Source organism: Cetorhinus maximus, chromosome 25 (assembly GCF_964194155.1).
Source record: "Cetorhinus maximus chromosome 25, sCetMax3.hap1.1, whole genome shotgun sequence".
NCBI lineage: Eukaryota > Metazoa > Chordata > Chondrichthyes > Lamniformes > Cetorhinidae > Cetorhinus > Cetorhinus maximus.
Window position 1 is genome coordinate 38,830,815 of NC_135903.1, and position 19,509 is coordinate 38,850,323.

Genomic DNA, 19,509 nt, shown 5'->3' on the forward strand with positions numbered 1-19,509 from the left:
TCTAATGGTAGAGCCATTATAATTGGGAATGTACAAGAGGCCAGAATTAGAGAAGTGCAGGTATCTCAGAGTTGTGGCGTTGGAGGAGATTACAAAGATCGGGAGGGCAAGGCCATGGAGGGATTTGAAAATAAGGGTGAGAATTTTAAAATCAAGATGTTGCTTGATTGGTAGCTAATGTAGGTCAGCAAACACAGGTGATGGGGGAACGAGACTTGGTGTGAGTTAAGATACAAGCAGCAGAGTTTTGGGTGGCCTCAAGTTTACAGAGGGGAGGATGTTTAGGAATAGGCATGAATGAGGGTTTTAGCAGCAGGTGAGCTGAGACAAGGGTGACGTATGGAGGTGGAAATAGGCGGTCTTAGTAATGCACTGAATGTGAGGTCAGAAGCTCATCTTGGGATCGAATGTGACCCAAAGGTTGGGAACATACTGGCTTAATCTCCGGGAGATTGCAAGAGAGAAGGATGAAGTTGGTAGCTCGGGATTGGAGTTTGCAGCAGGGCTGGAAACAATGGCTTCAACCTTCCCAATATTTAATTGAAGGAAATTTCTGTTCATCCGGTACTGGATGTCGGATAAGCAGTCTGATAATTGTGAGAGGTGCTTGTGAGGTCGAGCTGGGCGTTATCATCACACGTGTAAAAACTAGCTCTGTGCTTTTGGATGATGTCGCCAAGGGGCAGCCTGTAGATGAGAAGTAGGAGGGTACCAACGGCAGATCCTTGGATGACACCAGAGGTCATGATGCAGAGCAGGAAGAGAAGCCATTGCAAGTAATACTTTGGCTACAATTAGATAGATAAGAATGGAATCAGGTGCGAGCAGTTCCACCCAGCTGGATAACGGTGGAGAGGTGTAGGAAGAGGATAGTGTGGTCACCTGTATCAACGGCTGCAGGCAAGTCAAGAGCATGAGGAGGGATAATTTATCTTTGTCACAGCCACATGGAATGTCGTTTTTGACTTTGAGAGCTGTTTTCATTATTGTGAATTGGAAATCCGGAGGGACTTAGACATGGAGTTCCGGGAAAGATGGGAACAGATTTGGTTGGCATTTCGTTTAACATCTCACCTGAAAGATGGCATGTCCCATGGTACAATACTGAAGGCATGCTGTGCTGTCAGTATAGGCTTGCATTGTGTGCTCGTGCCTCTGAGGTGGGGCTTGAACATGTTACCACTGAGCCAAAATATAACAAATTGTTTTGAGGCACTTTACCAATTTGTTAGGGGGTGTGGCAGCAGATGGATTTCCACACAAAGCAGAGATTTGCAGACAAATTAGACTTGGTTGCCAGAGGTAATGTTTGAAGAGAGTTTGAGGTATGGAGAGATGGAGCAGAAGGAGGAGAGGGTTTTGGGAAGAAAATTAGAGAGGAGGATCCAAATGACTGAGCTGGTCATCAACAGTCAGATTGCGCTACAGGCTTGGCCATTAACGGTAGTGTTAGTCTTTGTACAATGCACTAAGCCTCTAGTGGCAGAATCCAGTGCTACAGGATTGTAATAGTGGAAAATTGCTCACAACATTTTCTTGTTTTGATTATTGCTGAGTCCTTAGATGGGTGTACTCCCTTCAAAATTGATGGATGTAGTTTACAAATGTCTTTCATCTTGGAAACTGCTGGTGAGCGATGTGAATTCAGGATTGTGAGGAATACCTTCATTAGGTTGTTGTTTACTCCGACCGTCTGAACATTGGTCACTCATTTCTAGCTGTTTCAAGATTTCCACCACACAGCAGAAGTCTAAAAATAAGCCAGACTATAGTCCCAGTTCTCCCCTGCTGTTTGATTTCAAAGGTCAAGGACAGAACTTTGGATCAAGGGGAGCATCTTGTTTGTAAATAGCGAAGAATGTGCTATGTAGCAAAACCTTTGTAGCTGCAGAAAATGCTCACAGCTCTATGCTTATCATGTATTGAAAGAAGCTGTTGAATTGGGCAACACACTTTTTTTACTGCCCCCTCTCTCTCTCTCTCTCTCTCTCTCTCTCTCTCTCTCTCTCTCCTCCCCCCCCCCCCCCCCACCACCCCTCCGATAAACCTTTGAGCAGAATGAGCTTATATTCTCTGGAGTTTAGTAGAATGAGAGGTGATCTCATTGAAACACAACATTCTTGCACAGCTTGACAGGGTAGGTACTGGGAGGCTGTTTTTTCCTGGCTGAGGATTCCAAAGCTAGGGAGCATGATCTCAGGATAAGTGGTCAGACATTTAGGACTGAGATTGGAAGAAATTTCTTCACTCAGAATCTTTGGAATTCTCTACCTCACAGGGTGGTGTATGCTCAGTCATTGAGTATGTTCAAGACTCGGATTGATAGATGTTTGTATACTATGAGAATCAAGAGATATGAATATCGGGTTAGAAAGTCAAAAAGTACATCAGCCATCATCTTATTGAATAGTGGAACAGATTAAAGGTTGGGGGGAGGGGTGCGGGGGCTTGGTATCTGGGCATGGCTTACTTCTCTCATTTTTTTCTTTTTAAAGACCTTGTTAGGCTTCCAACCTTTGGACATTTCTTTTACTTTTCAATCTGTATGAAAGCTATAAACTCTAATATTTCCAGGGCATTGTGCAATTGCATTATGACAAGATGAGGCATTGAGGACCTGTCCATCTGAACCATAAGCATGGCCTCTGCTCCGTTATAGCACCTGGCTATAGACCATGTGCATGGATGTAGCCTGTGCCTGTGCCCACAGTTTGTTGTTTCGACTGGGTAATTAATTTGTAAAGACCTTGAGGGAAGAAAATACTTTATTTTACAAGAAGAGAGTGTGCCCATCAAATGTGTTCTTGATAATTCAGTCGTTTTAAATGTTAATCATCAATTAGTGATTATATTAAAAAGCCAGCTTCAAAGTTTTTCCTGTGTGGCAAATCAGTTGGATAAATCTTGTGCACACTTCTAAATGGGGCTACTGTATGAAGTATAGATGGAATAGTGAAAATGTGGATTCTAACCAAGGTAATGAAACTAATTTCAGTATTCGGGTATTGATCTGAAAAGTTGTTAGATGAGAACTGAATTCTCTAAATTATCTCTATCTAGTCAACTTTCGTGAAACTTTACAACTGCTTTTTTCCTTTCCGACTGTTACTGTTTTATTGTAGTTGCTATTGGCATTTGGCAGTTACTACTGTCTCTGATCTATACCGCACGTGCCTTGGAGAGCTCTTGATGCTGCCACCGATCGTTATATAAAGTGACTTACGTCCCCATCTCTCTTTTTCCCTCCACCCCCCCAAACTGAATAAATGTATGAACCCATGCCAAGGGCAGAGCTAAATATGTTGAAGAGGGTGCAACTCCCTCCAGCCAGCAGATGGTGGGAATGAACCTGTGATTTGTAACTATTAAACAGCGGCTTGTGCACTGTTGTTTCTCCTTTGCCAGACCCAAGGACTAGTTTGAGGTACAAGTGGGGCAGGTTGCATTGCTTCTACTTCAAGCCATTCTGTAATACAAACTGTCACCTCTTGTCAGGTTTCAATGCCACTTGGACTGCTGGTATGAATGTCGTTGTCAACTGTCTGTAATTAGCTTTTATGACATGGCGTTGAAGTAATCTCTAGTTCCTGATGGGGTTGAATCCACAGAACTGCCTGAGATTTGGTAATAAGTTGGCACCTATTCCATCGGGGTTGCAGGCATAGGCAATGAAGCACCTCTGCGATGGTGTAGAGGATTCCTGTCTAAACAATTTTTTTATTGGGGGCTGGTGGTGTGTGGGGTCAATGTATAGAACACTTTGGGTAGAATCTGTATTATGCAGGACTTAACGACTGGTTCTGGCACCTAGCAGCCCCAATACTGACATACCAAGCACCTCTGGCACTGACATCTCTCCTCTTATTTGTCACAGTTATTCCTCAATAAATCTAGATTATACACTGAGGAGGGAACGATAACCAACTGAAACCTGATGAAGAGGTTTGAGTTTTAATTTACATTTTTGTGTGGCATGTGAGCTGAAGTCACACTCCAGCACTATAAAAATTGATGCTGTTGATTGGGAGCAAACACTGAATATAAATGTGGTGTTGAATTTCTCCTTGACTCACTGACCAAGATCCTTTTTTATATCAGGCCGAGTGTATCTTTACTGCAGCTCCCCTTCAAGCCGCAGTTCTGCTGTAGGACTGATGTGCTACCGTTCATTATGCTTGAATTCTGGACAGTCAGGAAGGCCCATGTGTGTGACATTGCCAAGTGCTGATTTGCAGCGAGCCTTGCTGACAGTCCAAAACTATGGTGGTATTATTATTTATTTTATTGTTGTTGTTATTATTATTACCTCACTTGGATTCATGATGAGGCCTGCAAGTGCTCATGAAAACCATAAGGATTTTGAACCTTAAAGGCAATTGTGCCAGTTGGTTTACCTAGGCATACTGCTTCTAAGCTCCAGAGTGCCATCACAGGCACTGCACAAAGTTAAATGTTCTTTACTCAACCAATTTAATTGGACAAGATGCAAGACTAGATGACTTCATTCACACCAACACATGGCCAGCAAAGTGACTTACAATGATTTAGTTAATTTTGCAGTTACTTCATCTGTGGTACAACATGTAACTATAGAATTGTTACAGTGTGGAAGGAGGCCATTAAGCCCATCATGTCTGCAATAGTGCCATGGCATTATTTGACAACCTGTGGTGTGTTGTAGATTTGGACAGCAGCCTGCTAACCTTACAAAGGAGGAAGCTATGGAGATTTTTTTTTTTTCTTCCTTTCTGGTTAATCTAATTCATTTTGAATTTAATCACTTTTTTGCATACAACGCAATGTCGTATGCAAAATGATGTTACAGAAGATCATTAAAAGCTGGAATATTAATGGCGGATCCGTCACTCAATTCTTTCTTGTGTAGTTATCGCTTGATGTGGTGCCTGTGTTTCATTTTTCATTTAGGCATTTACACAGGCACAGATTCAAAATTGCAGCTTGTACCCACGTTCTAACATGTCTGATTTCTATCTGGTTCTTAAAATCGATTCATCATTACCTCTCGCACACGCTAACCTACAATGTCCTAACTGCCACTTAGTTCAACATTATATCCCACCTCTCCTCTGACAGATTCTCGATTTTGTTTGGTTACACCTTTGCTCGATGAGAGATGGACATGAGCTATCGAGTGCATTGGTGAACTGAACTACTAGAATACCTCAGCTCAGTCGCTGTAACATTTATATTGTTGCTGGGGCACTCTCAGCAGTCAGCTCTCTAGGGTCTATCTATTTCTTTTAGAGAGCAGTTCTTCCTTGTTTACCATGGTCCAAGGGCGTAAATGGGTCAGTTCAAGAAATGTTTTTTGTTTAGGTTTGAAACCCTTGTATCCAGGCCATGCCATGTTCTTTACAAAAAAAGCTATCCTGATAGTTGATGCCTTTAAGATGATGAGGCCTGGTCGGGTTTAATTTTTAAAAAGCATCGTTCAATTGGAAAAATATTAAGGGAGAAATAATAGTCTCTCTTTGCCAGCTGGTGGGAAATGTGTATTTCTGTCCTTTGGATGCAAGCTGGCTCTTTCGTAGTAACTGTTTGTCCAGGAATGGATGTGACGAAGGGCTTGTTACTACATCAGCCCCTGGCAGCAAGGTTGGCAGGGTTCACTCCTGACAACTCGGCTAAGACCTGTGCTTCTCGGTGGGAATGGTGGTTTTATGAAACCACTCTGTAGGGTCCACATCTAATTCAGTTGCTGCATTTTGCAGGCTTGTTCAGAATTGTTAAACAGTTACCTGGGTTGGCAGGCTCCCAAAAGCTGCATGTTTCTCCATGGCTCTGAGTAGCAGAACCCTATAGAGCAAAAGCATCTGATCACTGATTTGCCTGGAGTTAGCTGCTCATGACTGGAGAGGTAACTGGGCTACTACATGGAGAGTAAATCTGGTTAGGACATCCTGTTCCTGATCATTATTCAGTGACCCCACTGGTTGGTGGTCATGCACATTGATTAGATGTAGAGTAAGGACAGAATTGTAACTGGGCTATTATGCCATTTAGAGCCGAACTGCCTGACGTTTATTTGAGGCTCACATGTAAAGAGGAGCCATGTAGGAAAGATATTGGAGAGCTGCACACATCTATGGTTTTGTGCTTGTAGCACCTCTCCAAGGGAGGAGACCAAACACAATTGGTGGGCTGAGGCAGTGAAAGTTGCCATTGTAATTCGGTATTCCTGGCCAGTGTTTGGTATTACAACATTGAGCAGAGGAATTTGGTGACCCCATAGCCTGAAGTTGCCCTCCTACTGGCAAGGACAGATCTATTAAATACTTAATGATAAATTTCTATTGCTGAGAACTCGGTGCCAAAACCAAAATGGTAGCATGAGCCATTACAGGCAGCATCTGTTTAAACACATGACTGGTGATACCCCATGCTTCCAGAGGGATGGCCTTTATGCAATACCAGTCACAGTACATGTCACTGCCTTGCTTACCTCCTGACCACCAGCCCTAAAAGTGAATGGGAGTTATTCCTTACAAAGCACCTGAATTTTATGCCAGGACTTGGGAGCAGGAGTAGGCCATTCAGTCCTTCAAGCCTGCTCTGCCATTTGATAAGATCATGGCTGATCTGGTTGTGGTTTCCACTCCACTTTGCCTCCCATAACGCTTGACTATCAAAAATCTATCTAACTTAACCTTGAATAAATTCAATGACCCAGCCTCCTCTGCTTTCTGGGGAAGCAAATTCCACAGACTAACAACCCTCTGAGAGAAAAAAATTATTCTTCATCTCCATCTTAAAAGGGAGATCTCTTATTCTCAAACTGTGTCTCCTAGTTCTAGTCTCCCTCACAAGAGGAAACAACCTCCCTTTATCCACTCTATCAAGTCCCCTCAGGATCTTATGTGTTTCAATAAGATCACTTCTCATTCTTCTAAACTCCAATGAGTATAGTTCCAATCTGTTTAACCTTACTTCATAAAATAAGCTCTTCATCCCTGGAATGAGTGAGTGAACCTTCTTTGAACTGCTTCGAACACAATTATATCCTTTCTCAAATAAGGATGTCAAAACTGTACACTTCCCTATGTTTAAGTTCCACTCCCCTTGCAATAAACAACATTCCATTTGCCTTCCTAATCACTTGCTGTACCTGCATACTAACTTCTTGTGAGTCATGTGCCAGGACACCCGGATCCTTCTGTACCACAAAGTTGTGAAAGCTCTCTCCATTTAAATAGTATTATTTATCTTCTATTCTTCCTCCTTTGGCCACTCAAACCAGGCGTTCCCCATTATGATTAGAGAACTGCACTTTGGATTGAATGGGTGGGCCAGAATTAGGAGGGAAGTGGGCTGCCGAGTTAGGTGCAGGTCTGATGAATCAGGCCAGGATTTGCAGGAGAGTTCCTTTTCAGATTCTGACGGACCCACTGTGTATTCCTAACCGGCAGTTTCTTTGTCCACGTCTCTTGAAAAACAACTTGATCCTGGAATGTTTCTGTGCACTTCAGTAGTGATCAGCTGAGGTGTGCCAATTGCCTGAGGAAATAGAGAGAGGAGGGAAAGAAGATTATTGATATGAAACCAGCTTGCTTCCACATATAATGAACCTTGTTTCAAAAGACCAGAAATCCCTGGAAACATCTTAACTTGGCTGAGGTTTTTGGACTTGTTTTTATAGAATGAAGGGGGAAGAAGCACATTTTGGCTTTGTCCAGAAGCTACCAAATATTGGATGAAAAAGTGTTAATTCTGCCTGTCACTGTTTAATGCTGTAAGCTGCGGCTGGGTCCTGTTACGTAATGCCCCAAAGGTTCATCAGCAATTCTGACTCTTGCACTATGAAGCGTGTGCTCTTATTAAAAAATGTTTGACACTTCAGTGCAATTAATGAAGGAAAACAATCCTTTTATAGTGACGTCCTGCTGGAAAGTTAAATACTACAACCCCGGCACAAAAAGGAACCCTGTAATTTGAGATCTGAAGGCGGTAGTTGGTAACCTAGATCTAAAATGGAGTTTGTACAATGAAAACAGGTGACCTATTCTTAAAAATATAAGTGAGATGGGATATTCCATGAAAGGAAGTAACTGTAGTAACAATATTGCAATTGGTGGTATTGTGTTTATAATTCTGGATTTTTTTTTCCACTGCTGTATAAATATTTTTGACAGTAATCAGACTCTGAAATCCATTCATCAATGAAAAATGCAGTACAGGAAATTGGGGCAATTCTTAAAATTATTTGGCATCTCCACACTAATCCGATTCTCCCCACCCGCAGAATCCTGGAGCTTTAGGGCCTTGGTAGCCTAAGACATAGCTGACAATGGTGGAGAGGTTAAAATTTGGGATGCTTAAGAGGCCAGAAGTGAAGGAGCGCAGATATCTCAGTGTTGTGTTGCAGGACGTTATAGAGATGGGGAGGATTGAGATCATGTGGGGATTTGAAAGCAAGGATGAGAATTTTAAAGTCTGGTTCTACTTAACAGGGAGCCAATGTAGGTCAGCAAGCACAGGAATGTATAGGTGAATGGCGTTTGTGCGAGTTAGGGCAGCAGACCTTTGGATGACCTTGGGTTTATGGAGGGTAGAACATGGGAGACTGGCCAGGATTGCGCTGGAATAGTCAAGTGTAGAGGCAAGAAAGGCATGAGGATGAGGGTTTCAGCAGCAGATGAGCTCGGGTGGATACAGCAGTCTTAGTGCTATTGTGCTTATGTGGTTGGAAGCTCATTTCAAGCGAATTATGACACCAAGGTTGAGAATAGTCTGGTTCAGCTGCACAGGGAAAGGAATGGCATTGGTGGTCAGTGAATGGAATTTGTGGGGGTGACTGAAGACATTGGCTTTGTCTTCCCAGTATTTAGTTGGAGGAAACTTCAGCCCATCCAGTGGATGTCAGATAAGCAATTTGACAATTTAGAGACTGGAGGAGTTGGGAGAGGTGGCGGTGAGGCAGAGCTGGTTGTCATCAGTGTACATGTGGAAACTAACATGTTTTTGGATGATGTTGCTGAGGGGCAGTGTATAGGTAAGAAATAGGAAGGGGCCAAGGATAGATCCTGGGGAGAACATCAGAGGCTACTGAATGGGAGTGGGAAGAGAAGCCATTGCAGATGATTTTCTGGCTATGATTAGGTAGATAAGAAGGAACTGGGTAAGTGCAGTCCCAACCAGCAGGCCAACAGTGACGAGGCAGTAGAGGAGGATAGTGTGGTCAACCAAAGGCTGCAGACATTATGAAGGACAAAGAGGTAAAATTTGCCTTTGTCACAGTCACATAGGATGTCATTTGTGATCTTTGGGAAGAGCCATTTTGTTACTGTGGCAGGGCAGAAACCTGATTGGATGAATTCAGACATGTAGTTCTAGGAAAGATGGGCACAGATGTGGGAGGTGGCAAGGCGTTCGACAACTTGGGAGAGGAAAGGGAGATTGGAGATGCTGCGACATTTTGTAAGGACAGAGGTCAAGGATATTTTTTAGGAGAGGGGTGATGATGACAGACTTGAAGAAGAGGGGAATGGTACCCAAGGGTAGAAAACTATTAATAATCAGCTAACATGGGAGCCAGGAAGAATAGTTGGGTGGTCAGCAGTTTAGTGGGAGTAGGGTCTAGGGCAGAGGTGAGTCTTGTGGACAAGATGAGCTTGGAGAGTGTGTAAGGCGAGATAGGAGAGAAGCTAGTTCAGGACTAGGGCAGGTGGGGGAACCTTAAAGTTTGGGCTGGTGAAGAAGTGAGGGTAGTAGTAGAAGCAGCTGAATGGATGGTCTCGACTTTGGTGAAAAAGAAGTCCATGTGCTTCTCAAACTTATTGAAGGTGAGGGTGGAAGGTACTTGGGCAAGGGCTTTAAGGAGGTGCTTTTTTCACTTACAGAAGAGAAGCTAGGGGATATCTTTGCATTTCAGGAAGATCCTGGGATAGTGAGCAATTTTAGGAGATGGGAGCAGGCGTTAATGATGCTTTATCTGGTCCATTCAGATCTGGTGCGAATAGAACCTTAGAACACTACAGCACAGAAAACAGGCCATTCGGCCCTTCTAGTCTGTGCCGAAATATTATTCCGCTAATCCCATTGACCTGCACCCAGTCCATAACCCTCCAAACCTCTCCCATCCATGTATCTATCCAATTTATTCTTAAAACTTAAGAGTGAACCCGCATTTACCATGTCAGATGGCAGCTCGTTTCACACTTTCACCACTCTGAGTGAAGAAGTTCCCCCTAATGTTCCCCCTAAACCTTTCCCCTTTCACCCTAAAGCCATGTCCTCTCGTGTTTATCTCTCCTAATCTAAGTGGAAAGAGCCTACTCGCATTTACTCTGTCTATACCCCTCATAATTTTGTAAACTTCTATCAAATCTCCCCTCATCCTTCTATGCTCCAAGGAATAAAGTCCTAACCTGTTTAATCTTTCCCTGTAACTCAACTCCTTAAGACCCGGCAACATCCTAGTAAATCTTCTCTGCACTCTTTCAATCTTACTGATATCCTTCCTGTAGTTAGGCGACCAGAACTGCACACAATACTCCAAAGTTGGCCTCACCAATGCCTTATACAACCTCACCATAACATCCCAACTCCTATACTCAATACTTTGACTTATGAAGGCCAGTATGCCAAAAGCTTTCTTTACAACCCTGTCTACCTGTGACACCACTTTCAGGGAATTATGTATCTGAACTCCCAGATCCCTTTGTTCCTCCGCACTCCTCAGTGCCCTACCATTTACTTTGTATGTACTACCTTGGTTTGTCCTTCCAAAATGCAACACCTCACACTTTTCTGCATTAAATTCCATCTGCCATTTTCTGGCCCATTTTTCCAGTTGGTCCAGATCCCTCTGCAAGCTTTGAAAGCCTTCCTTGCTGTCCACAACGCCTCCAATCTTAGTGTCATCAGCAAACTTGCTGATCCAATTTACCACATTATCATCCAAATCATTGATATAGACAACAAACAACAATGTTCCCAGCACAGATCCCTGAGGCACACCACTAGTCACAGACCTCCAGTCTGAGAAGCAATCATCCACTACCACTTTCTGTCTTCTCCCACACAGCCAATTTCGAATCCAGTTTACAACCTCTCCATGGATACCAAGTGTCTGAACCTTCTGAACTAACCTCCCATGTGGGACCTTGTCAAAGGCCTTACTAAAGTCCATGTAGACAACATCCACAGCCTTTCCTTCATCTACTTTCTTGGTAACCTCCTCGAAAAACTCTACAAGGTTCGTTAAACACGACCTACCACGCACAAAGCCATGCTGACTATCCTTAATCAGCCCTTGGCTGTCCAAATAATTGTATATCCGATCTCTCAGAACACCTTCCAATAATTTACCTACTACTGACGTCAGGCTCACTGGCCTGTAATTACCTGATTTATTTTTGGAGCCTTTTTTAAACAACGGAACAACATGAGCTACCCTCCAATCCTCCGGCACCTCACCCGTGGCTAAGGACATTTTAAATATTTCTGCCAGGGCCCCTGCAATTTCTACACTAGTCTCCTCAAGGTCCGAGGGAATATCATGTCAGGCCTGGGGGATTTATCTACCTTTATTCACTGTAAGGCAGCAAGCACCTCCACCTCTTTAATCTCTATATGTTCCATGACACCACTGCTTGTTTCCCTTCCTTCCTTATGCCAGTTTCCTGAGTAAATACTGATGCAAAAAAACTGTTTAAGATCTCCCCCATCTCGTGAGGCTCCACACATAGACGACCACTCTGATCTTCAAGGGGACCAATTATGTCCCTTACTATCCTTTTACTTTTAATATACTTGTAGAAACCCTTCGGGTTTACCTTCACATTATCTGCCAAAGCAACCTCATGCCTTCTTTTTGCCTTCCTGATTTCCTTCTTTAGTATTTTCTTACATTTTCTATACTCTACAAGTACCTCATTTGCTCCATGTTGCCTATACCTGCTATACACCTCTCTCTTCTTCTTAACCAGATCGCCAATATCCCTTGAAAACCAAGGTTCCCTATGCCTGTTAACTTGGCCTTTAATCCTTACAGGAACATGCAAACTCTGCACTCTCAAAATTTCGCCTTTGAATGCCTTCCACTTACTGAACACATCCTTGCCAGAAAACAACTTATCCCAATCCACTCTTCCTAGATCCTTTCTCATTTCCACAAAATTGGCTTTTCTCCAATTTAGAATCTCAACTCGAGGACCAGACCTATCCTTATCCATAATTAACTTAAAACTAATGACACTGTGGTCACTGGACCCTGGCTCAGTTCATAGCACCCTCGCCTTTGAATCAGAAGGTTGTGGGTTCATGTCCCACTCCCGGAAACCAAGAACTGTGAATGTACTCGAAAGGGTTACAATCTGTGACTGTTGATAACTCGAAAGAGTTACACATACTTCTGCCACCTGACCTGTCTGGTTCCCTAATAGGAGATCAAGTATTGCATTCTCTCTCGTTGGTACCTCTATATATTGATTTAGAAAACTTTCTTGAACACATTTGACAAACTCCAAGCCATCCAGCCCTTTTACAGTATGGGAGTCCCAGTCAATATGTGGAAAGTTAAAATCTCCTACTATCACAACTTTCTGTTTCTTACATCGGTCTGCTATCTCTCTACAGATTTGCTCCTCCAATTCTCTCTGACCATTGGGCAATCTATAATACAACCCTATTAGCGTGGTCACACCTTTCCCGTTCCTCAGCTCCACCCTCTGTAGACGAGCCCTCCGGGCTGTCCTGCTTACACACAGCTGTGATATTTTCCCTGACTAGTAATGCCACTCCTCCCCCTTTTATCCCTCTCCCTCTATCACGTCTGAAACGACGGAACCCCGGAACATTGAGCTGCCAGTCCTGCCCCTCCTGCAACCAAGTCTCACTAATAGCAATAATGTCGTAATCCCACGTGCCAATCCACACCCTAAGCTCATCTGCCTTTCTGACAATACTCCTTGCATTGAAATAGATGCACCTGAGAACATTTCTATCCTGTACAAACCTTTGATTTTTGTCTATACATGCATTCCTCGCTTGACCTTTATCCTCCTCCACCTCACTATCTGCTCTAACACTCTGGTTCCCCTCCCCCTGCAAATCTAGTTTAAACCTCCCGGAGCAGCACTAGCAAACCTACCCGCAAGGATGTTAGTCCCCCTCCAGTTCAGGTGCAAACCGTCCCATCGGAACAGGTCCCACCTTCCCTGGAACAGAGCCCAAGTGTCCAGAAACATGAAGCCCTCCCTCCTGCACCATCTCCTTAGCCACGTATTTAGCTGCATTAACCTCCTATTTCTAGCCTCACTAGCATGTGGCACGGGTATCACACCTGAGATTGTAACCCTGGAGGTCCTGTCCTTCAACTTTGCACCTAACTCCCTAAACTCTCTTTGCAGGACCTCCTCCTCCTTCCTATCCATGTCATTGGTCCCTACATGGACCACAACATCTGGCTGCTCACCCTCCCTCCTGAGAATACTGAGAACTCGATCCGAGTTATCACAGACCCTGGCACCAGGGAGGCAAGAGACCATCCGGGATTCTCGATCTCTCCCACAGAACCTCTTATCTGTCCCCCTAACTATCGAATCCCCTATCACTACTGCTCTCCTCTTTTCCCTCCCTCCTTTCTGAGCTGAGGGTCCAGCCTCGGTGCCAGAGACGCGACCACTACAACTTGTCCCTGGTAGGTCGTCCCCACCAACAGTATCCAAAATGGTATACCTATTGTTGATGGCTAAACCATTCGCCATATCATTTCAAGTCTGCCACTTGGACTCCAGGGACTGTGAAGATGAGGACTGTAACAGCGGAACAAGCAGGATAAGAGAGAGTAATGTGTACTAGGCCTTCAAAGGTGGAAGTGATGGTGGCGTTGAGCAGGCCAGTAGCTGCAGCATTGATATATTGAATAGAGAACCAAAGGCTGGAGATTTGGGATTTTGAAAGTGTAGGAAGTAAATTGGGAGAGACTTTTTCCAAGGCTGGACATAAGGAAGTAGGGTAGGAAAGGGGATGCGGGAATGTGGGTAGAGAGTGATTACAAGGAAGTGATCAAAGAGGACCTTATCTTTTTTTAAAATTTATTCATGGGATGTGGGCTTTGCTGGCTGTGCCAACATTCATTGTCCATCCCTAGTTGCCCTTGAGAAGGTGGTGATGAGCTGCCTTCTTGAAACACTGCATTGTTTCTGTGATTAATTCTAGGGAGGCTACATGAGGTGGTTAAGATAAAGGAGATGGCCAAGAGTATGTTGGGGAGTTTACATGGCAGAAGAGGTTAAGGAAGGGTAGGAGGGCAGTGAACTCAGGTGAGATAACATGCTGAATTTAGATGATGGTTGAAATCACCAAAGATGAGAAGTTTCTCAGTGCAGAGTCTGAGGGAGGAAAGCAGTGAGGATGACACAATGAGAAAATTGGCTTGGTAGTTGGAAAGCTGTGCAATGGAATAATCAACTTTTGAAATAAAAGGCTACAAATTACTAAACGACAATGAACCGAACCCAACTTTATATCCACTGTAGAGGCTGTGAATCAGAATTTCACATTTTAGGAGAAATTGCAACATCTGAACCATTGTGGCACATTCCCAGCTACAGGGCATAACTATAATCCTGCAGCAAAATGATGGAGCTTGGAAATAAATTCATGCTTGAAGGATCTTATTACATTCAACTGTTAACACTGCTCATTGTGCTCCCAGCACACCCAGATGTAGGGATGTGTCCAGTTTTTACCTGATGTTGTGGACATCATCATAATCCCCTCCCTACACTCTATCCCAGGGCTGGTATGCAGCTCTTTAACATCTCATTTGTGGTTCACAACCTTTTCTGGTTGGGTTGCATTAATGTGAAAAGAGCCTCAGAAGAATTCGTTGAAGCTATGTTTATATTGTGGGGAGAAAAGGCTAAGCATTATGCTGCACTTCACGTTTCAAACGATTATTTTAGCAAAAATATATGATTTTGCTCCAAATAAACCTGTTTGAATGGTGTAGCTGCACCATAGTTATAGATAATGCCTTTAATTTGAGGCGCAGGTTTCATGGTTACGACCATTGTTTCTAACATAGCAGAGGCAATGAATTCTTCTGAATGTGCTATTGGAAGCTTTTTTTTAATCATGAGAATCAATAGCCAAACAATTGTCTTAATTCTATGCATCTTAAGTTAGTTTTGCTGACAAAATTATAGGGCAGAATATTATGCTTGGCGTGTGGGCGCGCACCCAATATGCCCGAGCGTGAAATGACACGCGATGATGATGGGCATGCGTCCCAACGTCATCGCGCAGTCTTGCGACATTCCGTTGGATTGTTGCACGCCGGAGTCAGCTGCGCACCCGCCAATAATTAAAAGGCCTGGTAAGGCCATTGACAATCTAATTAAATTCAAATTTACGCTGCCCATCCAACCATCTGGTTGGCGAAAAGGTCAGGCGGCCTTTACCTCATCCATGAGCGTGCTGAGGTTTCCTAAAGTAATTAAACAGTAAATAAAATCTTTATTTTTGAACTACAAACATGTTCCAGCTCATGTGACAGAGCCACATGAGGAGACATGTTTTATTAAATTTTTATTCTCTTCATTTTTTTTTAAACAGCGCTTTATCTCCCTGAGCCAGCTCTGTGCCTCAGGGAGATTGAAGCGTTCTTTCTCGAGCATGCGCGAACTGCGCGCTAGGCCCGGCTCTCCCCCCTCACCCCACCTGCACAGGCAGCGCTCAGCTTTGATGCTCGCAATCCACACAGGGCAGGCCTTAATCCGCCCGCCCGCCTGAAATTGCAGAGCCGATTGCCATCGGCTTCCCGTCTGCCCCTACCAAGCACCCCTCCCAAGGACAAGATGCTGCCCATAGTTTTAACAAAAAGGCAAAGAATGCAATAATTCAGAGTTAAGTATGTTTCCTTAATACATTCAATACATATAATTTTATATGCAAATTATGCATTCTACCAGCGACAACTGGCAAATTGCTAAGTATTTGGTTTAGTAATGCTGAGTTTTGGCCTTGTGGCTCACAATAGTTATTTTAGGCAATCTTTTTTTTTTAAAAGGCTGTTCAGGTGAAGTAGGTTGCCGGCTCCTGCTCTATCCCATCCCTGAATGCTCTTTGGGCTTGTTCATTTCTTTACCTATATCAATGTGGATCTATTAATCAGATTAGAGTTGGGGTTTAGGTGGCGGGGAGTGGGGTAGATGCAGAAAGTACCGGTGGGACATATGCCATGAATCCCAGCAATAGCATATCCTGCAGCCGTGGTTCTGTGACACTGTAGATTAGCATGTGACTTAATGTCACAATAAGCTCTCAGTCAGCTATCTGATCATGCAATGGGCTTTGTGTAAGCGATCACGTTGCAAAGACCTCCTGAGGACAGAGAATGGTGGACTTTGAGTTTAGGTAGTTTAATTTTTTCACTCTGTGATTGTAATTCTCTGGTTGAGAGGTCTGAATGCTACTGTGTATTTTTAATTTTAAAAAAGCTATATACTTTCCTCTTTCCTCTTCTGTTCCCCAAACTGGAAGATAGTTTCTCTGTACAGGGTGTACGTTTGCATGAGAAATCAGCACACCCTTTTAGGATCCTTCACTTGCTTCCCAAGCAATAAATATTCAGTGGGTTAATGACCTGGAGGATATCATGGCCGACCCTCCTCTCTCCCCACCCAGAGTCTGAAAACTTGTACCTCCAGGGGGCATTGCCAGTGGTGTCAGCAACAAGATTTCTGGCCTTTTTTCCCAAAGCACCTCCTGCCAATCAATATTTCTTGAGAAGGGGTTGCTTTCTGAGCCCTGTGGCAATTGGACTGAAAGGGGACTTGGCTGCTGCCTGCAACAGTATTCAGCTTATGCTCAGACAGTTCCAACATGTACTTGTGGTTAGCTCTTAAACTGATCTGGTAAAATGCAAGAAGTGACAGGAGTCAAAAGTGGGCATGCTCTTTCATCTTTTGAAAAGCAGTGTAGTTTAAAACATCGTTAAGTGAAAATTTCACTGCAGTAGATCAATACTTAATTTTCCTGCTGTGAATTATTCTACACTAGGGCATTATAGTCAACATCCATCATGAGCATAAGAATTTTACGGTAGTTAATTCTGTCTCTAAGCCTGATGACTGAACTAGATGCATATTGGAAGAGCAGTGATTGATTGAACAAAATGTAACGTTTTTGTTCTTTGTTGTAGATACCAGTAAATGAGTCATCCAACCAGAGCTTGTGCAGCTTGGGATCTCTGAGTGACAAGGAATCCGAGGTTAGTAATTGTCGGGTTGCGGTGTTTAAAAATTACGCTGATTCACGTCTATCAAACAAGCAAATGGTGCTTAGCCGTAATGGCTGTGCCTTCTCTGAAGACTACAAAAAAACCTGCACTATGAATTGATTCAATTCTTGGAAAGCAGAACAACTATCTTGTATGTAAATTCAAATTTAAACCCATATTACTTTTTCCTTTATGCTCTATGGGTGCCACTGACAAGGGCAGCATTCTTGTCCATCCCCGATTGTCCTTGATCTAGGCCATTTCTGAGGGCAGTTAAAAGTCAACCTCATTTCTGTGGGTCTGGAGTCACGTGTAAACCAGACTAGGTAAGGGCGGCAAATTTCCTTCCCTAAAGGTCATTAGTGAACCAGATGGGTTTTTACAACAATTGATAGTTTCACAGTCACCATTACTGAAACTAGCTTTCAATTCGAGATTTATGAATTGACTTTAAATTCTACCAGCTGCCGTAGTGGGATTTGAACCCATGTCTCCCCAGAGCCTGGACCTCTGGCTTACTAGTCCAGTGATGCCAACACTATGCCACTGTTTTCTCCCGAGTTCATATGTACAGTCAAATCCAATTGAATGTAAGGATGGCTGCATGGTGGCTGTATACTACAGCTGGTATCTTGTCTTTCCTAAGTGTTGTGTGGAATGTTTTGAAATTTGCTCGGTCACCTGCAGCTGGAGATGGAGTGCTTCTCCCCAGGACCATCCTTTGGAAGAGACCTCGGTGTCACCAGCACCAAATCCCTATGCCAAAATCATACCCAAACCTGAGTGACCTGGTTTCTTCTAGGGGTGGGGAAAGAGTCCATCATCTGCAGCTGGTCTTTTTGCAGAGTGGCATTGGGGTAGCACTAGCTGCTACTGCTCTAAGAGTAAAATTGGCCCTAGAGATGGTTCTGTGTTGATCAGTCAGTTCCTGTTGGTTTCATCCTTTTTATTTGGAGCCCCCATTTAGCTTATAGATTGGAGGAAAGCAAAAGCCTCCTTGTCCTTGCTAATGTCCATATGGTATCATCTCTCCTTCCTTTCACTTCCCTCTCTTCCCAATTCTGAGGCTTAGGAGTGGAGGAAGATAAGCGTGGCAGTCTTTGAAAACTGCTTAAGCACTTGAAGCTTTACAGAGCAAAAAGGTTTTAGCTTCATGGCAATCCTTTATTCATCCTCTTAGACACCGGAGAAGAAACAAAGTGAGCAGCGAGGGAGGAAACGAAAGGCGGATCCCTACAATGAGGCCAATCAAGGTAGGCCTGAGTACATCCCTTTTTATACAGCATTCTGCAGTTTATAGTGCACTGGGAATGGGGGACTTAGTTGCTAGCAGTTGATTTTGAAATTGTATGCTTTTCATGATTTTTTTTGCTTTGAAGAAATGATTGCATATGGAGCAAGGTGCAGTTGTACATCCTTTTGCACACCTTTAAACCATTTTAATTTCTGGCCCCTATTTGGTGGTAATAACTTTTTTTTCCAAACAGGCATGAAAAGACAAATCCACTTCCTATTGGCCCCTGTTTACAACAGCTGCTTGCATTTATATAATGCCTACTGTAGTAAAAATATCCCAAGGTGCTTCACAGGATTATTGAAACTTTAAGGGACTTCTGCACTCAAAACAAGGGGAGAAAAATTGCTGAAAGATAAATGATCTTTGAGTCCTTCACTAAATCCCCTGTAGACTCAAGAGGGTATCTGCAAGCAAGCTGCAAATGTTATAAGACGAGTGGGAAATAAATTGGGTCCCTCAGGATCGACTGTTATCAATTTCAATACAGATAACGGAATTGTGGAATTATAGTACAATACAGAAGATGGTCATTCAGCCAAACGTGACTGTGCTGGCTCTTTGGTAGCACTATCCAATTAATCCCAGTTCCCTGCTCTTTCTCCACAGACCTATAAAGTTCTTCACTTCAAGTATTTCTACATTTCTCTTTTGACTCTGTTGAATCTGTTTCTGCCATTCTTTCAGGCGGATCTGATTTAAAGAGAGGACATAAACTTTCTTTCTTGAAGATGGTGATTTGTGCTAGGGTACAGTTTCATGGGCATTTGGTGACTCGCTGTGTTGGCTTAATTGCCCATTCTTCATATACATATATATTATATATGGGGGGCATCATACAAGCACCCCAATACTGTCCTCACCAATGGTCTTCATAAGTGCACTTCCAACACGGATAGAATGAAGAGCAGAAACCTCAGCTGTGGGGATTCTTTGTTTTCCTGTGCCCCCTTGCTCCTACTGAAAA

General features: G+C 43.4%; 1 protein-coding gene across 6 annotated transcripts in view; it reads left to right on the top strand.

Annotated features, from left to right (window-relative positions):
• tlk2 (tousled-like kinase 2) overlaps positions 1 to 19,509 on the top strand; it is a 146,240-nt gene that overhangs the window by 38,577 nt on the left and 88,154 nt on the right. For all 6 annotated transcript variants that reach the window (XM_078529826.1, XM_078529828.1, XM_078529830.1 and 3 more), the window contains 2 exons: positions 17,171 to 17,239; positions 18,429 to 18,501. In XM_078529826.1, coding sequence (XP_078385952.1) covers positions 17,171 to 17,239; positions 18,429 to 18,501 — 142 coding nt within the window. The remainder of the gene's footprint in view (positions 1 to 17,170; positions 17,240 to 18,428; positions 18,502 to 19,509) is intronic.